We start from the raw sequence: 5,454 nt of genomic DNA on the forward strand, positions 1-5,454 counted from the left end.
GCGTTGGTTGGACATCTGGCTGTCAACCTCTGACGACACCAACGACGATGATGATGGTGCAGATGATTGAAGCGACTGGGATTAGTTTTATGTTTTCGAACTATCTAGCACCGAACTATCTATCTATGTTTTCAAACTACCTATCTAGTTGCAATCTATGTAAAATAACTTTGTATCCTTTTTATTTTAATGCAATCTATTTATTAAAAATATTATGCGCGCGCTGTATTTTTGGACACTGCTGTAGCGGCGCGCGCTGCATTATAGCGCGGCTGTTGGAGCCGGCGCCTATCCCTGCGCTAAACGAGCCGAAGCGCGCGGCAAACGCATTTTTTGAACGCGGCGCGTAGCGCGGCTGTTGGAGATGCTTTAATGATGCTATTCAACGTCTCCATTGTAACATAACATTGTGGAACAGAGAGCACAAAATCTGCATGTCCATCTGATCTGATGCAAGGCTAGTTGCCTCACAACACATCGACAGTACTAAAAAAAATCACGAATCGTGAGGATTAATACTACAAACTGCAGCTAACCGTACAGAACTAAAACGAGAACAGAGGCAAACTCCGTGCAACTTCAGAGGCCATATCAGCAGAGCAGAAAAATGAGGAATTTCATGGGCATGTTATAGTTCCATCAAGTGGTACACATCCCATTTCAGATGAAATCGAGTAGTAAAAAGGCAAGACATCCAGAAGAATCTGATGTGACACGTAAAATTTCTTCAAGCGGCAAGAATGTGAATATTTCTTCAGACCAACAAGCAGCAACAGATTACACATTTCAGAACACAATCATGCAGCTAACTACATACAGATTCCGGTGGATTCATGAACCGAGTATGACGCCTAGGAAGATGTGAACTTGGTGACGGCCTTGGTGCCCTCGGACACAGCATGCTTGGCGAGCTCGCCGGGGAGGACGAGGCGGACGGAGGTCTGGATCTCCCGGGAGGTGATGGTGGGCTTCTTGTTGTATCGGGCGAGCTTGGCAGACTCGCCGGCGAGCTTCTCGAAGATATCGTTGATGAAGGAGTTCATGATGGACATGGCCTTGGAGGAGATGCCGATGTCGGGGTGCACCTGCTTGAGCACCTTGAAGATGTAAATCTTGTACGTCTCCACGCTCTTCTTGGACTTCTTCTTGCCCTTCTTCTCACCGCCCTCCTTGGACGCCGCCGCCCGCTTCTCTGCCGCCGGCTTCTTCCCCGCCGGTGCCTTCTCCGTCGCCACCGGCTTTTTCTCCGCCTTGGGTGCCATGGACGCGACTGCTGCTGCTGATTCAAGGGTGTGGAGAGGTGGGGTTTGGATCGAAGATTGAGATGTGGAGAGACGGAGGGAGCGGCGAGATTTATATGGGAATCAAGGAGCGGGAGGAAGAAGGCGGGCTGTGGTTGGTGGAGAGGCTGCTGCCTCGGATCGATGGCGTGGAGTGGTTTCATCCGTCAGTTGATGTTTGGGATGGACGGTCCGGATGGGTTTTGGCGAGGATGGGTGACATGGCCGAAACGTGCACGGCGGGGACTGTGGACGGCGGCTGTGTGGGCGGTCGTGGCCATGCACCCATGCAAGCAACTCCAACCTATCAAACCGGTCTACTCAGGTCCTCTATTCATTTTTTTATCGAATCAGATAAAAAAATTGGTCCAATACGACGATTCAAATCTAAATTATGTTCGTTGAACGTCCACGTCGACACATTTCAGGTTTTAATCTGGACGGCATTTGCATCGAAGTGGACATGAATAGAATGTCACACGCACCACCTCAGTGTCCGCCGTGTCCCTACACATCACTCGGCCAACCGAACCACGCGGTCTTATCTATTATGACCATCAACCGTGTGCGCACGCGTCAATGAGTGGAAGCTAAGAGAAGTCGTCCTTTTATAAGCTTTTTTGACGGAACACGCTACACGTGCTTTTTAAAGAGCCAACTATAGGCGTTGATCGATCATCCAAATTTCGGTCAATCACCATGCATGTGTCGGGTTATCTTGTCTCGAATTCCAATGCAAAAGTCGTGCCATCATCAGTCGTCGGCCGCCTATGACACACCGCTCGCCCCTAGGATGGTTGTGCTTGCCGGCCACCACGTCGCACCGATTGTCCGTGGTTGTGGACCCTGCAAACATCCCTCTGACTCTGAATAGCTCCACAATGTATCCCGTTCATAGGGCCAGCCGTTTGCCGATCGAAGCATCCCGGCTGGTCGGACTCTGCCTTCGCCATTGGACCATGGAGAACCTCTTTTGCAGAGACTTCCACAACGCGCTTCTCCCAGTTGAGGCGATGCCATCCAATCATGGCCGCAACACCCATCTCGTCGCCCCTCTCTTGCAACTTTGCCCGGTACGCCGGTTGCAACTATAGTAGACCGTGGTTGCAACTCCACCGGCTCGCGATTGTAGCATCCCGACGCAAACGTCGTCGACATCATAGCACCACCACGTCGCGGTCGTAGCATCACACTACATCGGTTCCGGCTTTGCCGTCCCATGGTTGTAGCATCCCCAATGCATACGTCGTCGACATCGTAGCATTGCGCGATGCTGGTTGCAGCTCCGTCGACCCCCAGTTGTAGCATCTCCTATCGTCGGTTCCAACTTCCTTCATCATCGGTCCAACAATGTCCATGGTCCGTTGTAGCTTCCACAATTGCCGGCTCCAACATATGCCACCTCCCGTCCCAGCAACCTTCGTGGCCTATTACAGCAAATGGGGGGCGTCGTTCCAAAATATGTGGGTGCATGTTGTCGCATTGCGACGTCCGGTCAAATCTTTTCCACCACCGATGGGTGTCGTTGTGTCACCGACTAAGTCATGTCTCGCCGACTGAGTCACGTCCACTGCAGGTTGTAGATGCACCATGTTCGCTGGTGGGTCCCCATCATTATCCCCCGAGGGGCGCCATGGCAACACCAGGTGTGGCAGCAACAAAGAACAGTCGCCACACGCAAAGGACCGAGCGAGATTTGCGGGAAGCGCACGACGACCATCATGTTGTCGACCTCTAGTGGGGAGGAGAGCAACAATGGTGTTATTAGCATGAGGAGGGAGCAGGTTGGGGGAGAGAGTGAGAATTGGGGAAGAAGAGATCTCGCCCAAAGGATAAGATTAAGCGTTGTCGGTAAAAGGGGCTCATATAAGAGGATCTCGCTCCACATGCATGGGCTCAAAGTGGCACATGAGCCTGCATCTGGCGAAAGCATTTGCCGATCGGTCGTTCACAATCATTATACTTTTTGAAGTTGCTACGAAGGCTGTCAACACTAAATACTCAAGTGTTGCACAATGCCGAGGCAGTGGAAAAACCAACACCACCGCCTCCATCGCCTTTGCCACTGGTGTTGCCCAGGGCCGGCCCTGGTTTATGGCCGGCGGGGCGACGGTGTAACGACCAAGATGCGGTCCTTTCCGATCTGGGGGTCGAGGCCCCCGAATAGGAAAGAAGCGCATCTAAGCGTTTCGCAAGCAAGTAACATAGCACAAATACTAATAAAAGTAGACAATTCGGGATTCAACTGTCTTCTCATTAATAACTCAGAGTACATCACAGATACAAACAAGGTAGTTCCGCTACGGACTACAAAACATGAAAATGCTATGCTACCCTGCCTGCAGGCCCACGATCACGACCACGCCTCATTCCTCTGGATAGTTCACGTAGACGCTGGGTGCCGTCGGGATCATCTGTCTCTGGGGTACCTATACCTGTTGGGACTTTCGGAGGAATCCGTGAGCCACGGGGACTCAACAATCTAAGACCTTGGTGCCAGAACTAGTCATGTTATTAGGTAGGGTAAGGGTGAAGTGTATAAGGCTGCAGCATCCTAAGCTTGATTAAGTGGCTAACTTACGCAAAGTAATTGTGAAGGTGGTCTACACTAGCGGTCGGGATTACTTGATCACTAAGTGATCCTGAACACCTACCTACGGCATTCATAACCCCACCGTGTTCCCGATCGAAGAGAGGTCTTCGAGGGGACAGTCACGGTTACGCACACAGTTGGCAATTTTATTAGCTTTTGTTTGAGTTATCTAATACCGGATGTTAACAAAATATTCCAAGTTGCCACATAACCGCGGGCACGGCTTTCCGAAACATTAAACCCTGCAGGGGTGCTCCAACTAGTCCATCACAAACGAACACAGGTCGCAAAGGTATCCTTTATCACGAATCTCGTGATCTCGTCGGATTCCTTAGAGGAAAACCTCAACTCTGGGGGAAACCAAAGCTTCACTGGGATTCCTATACGCAAGATATACCGCTAAGGTAAGACAAGGCTAGCAGGACCTCCCGACGTGTCGACGACCCTGATAAGAGCTGCGTATCTCATTCTCAGGACACGCCGGATGAGCGATGGTTACCACGCCAAAACATCGAGTTGCCCCGGGGAGCGTAATAAGCTGCTCTGGGTTGGACCAACACTCATGAGGAGCACTGGCCCGGGTTGTTGATTAAAGTCCTCGGGGTAGCTACTCCCTGTGCAGATTATTATTAAGTGATTAGCAAATTAACACCAATGTTGGGTCCTGCCGGACAAGCCTTAGCACTACGCGATTTATCAAGGGGGTCCCCATAACAACCCCGAACGTGTTAGGAGCGATCATTATGGAATCAAACACCGGTAACCGGTAACTAAGGCGGCAATAACGGAACAAAGAACCCGGCAAAAGGCTAGGCCTTCCATCATTTACCAAGTATATAGGTGCATTAATTAAATAACATAATTTAAGATAATGATATCAAGCTCATGTTATCACATGAGTCAAAGCACCTGCAACTAGCAACGCTAACATTAGTAGCTGAGCAAGCCTACTTAGCCATCCAAGTTTTGCTAGGAAGGGAAACAGTGTTTGGGCTCATGGCATATGAAGAAGCAATTTAATTTCAGTGGTAGACAGCGAGCAATATGACAAGGAAACGAAACTAGCATAACAAGTCTAGAGATGGAATCAAGGTCATATCATCTTGCCTGTGATATCCTCAGCTTGGAATGGTTCTGGTTCGTCCTGCACATACTCTCCTGACTCCACGTATTCGTTCTCCGATCCCGGTGCTACCCAACATAAGAATAACAGCCAATGAACAGCAGCACCACAAGATGCAACAATCACATGATGCATGAGATGAAAATTGAGCATGCACCACTATTGCTATCTCTAGCACAAGCAAAATAAACTACTGCAAGTTTCTGGACAGAACTGTACACTAAGCTATTTTGACATGCATGAGGATGGCATGAACAGATGCGGGTCGTGAAAACGATGCAAAACCATATAAAGAACATTGCAAACGAAGCTACGGATCAACGGGAATCAACGAAACAAGATATGAAGCTCTACGTGGAAGAATCAACACCACACTCACGATTGGCACAAATCTGGTATTCCCAGGTTGCCAAGACATGTAACAATCCAACATGAATGGATTGGAGCAAGGAAGAACA

General features: G+C 49.7%; 1 protein-coding gene across 1 annotated transcript; it reads right to left on the bottom strand.

The window, feature by feature from the left end:
* Window positions 1–834: 834 nt before the first annotated feature.
* Window positions 835–1,262, bottom strand: LOC123403140 (histone H2B.3-like). Its single transcript, XM_045097102.1, has one exon. It carries the CDS (start codon window positions 1,260–1,262, stop codon window positions 852–854), a length of 411 nt encoding a protein of 136 aa, XP_044953037.1. The 3' UTR covers window positions 835–851.
* Window positions 1,263–5,454: the final 4,192 nt, after the last annotated feature.

Source organism: Hordeum vulgare, chromosome 6H (genome assembly GCF_904849725.1).
Source record: "Hordeum vulgare subsp. vulgare chromosome 6H, MorexV3_pseudomolecules_assembly, whole genome shotgun sequence".
Lineage (NCBI taxonomy): Eukaryota > Viridiplantae > Streptophyta > Magnoliopsida > Poales > Poaceae > Hordeum > Hordeum vulgare.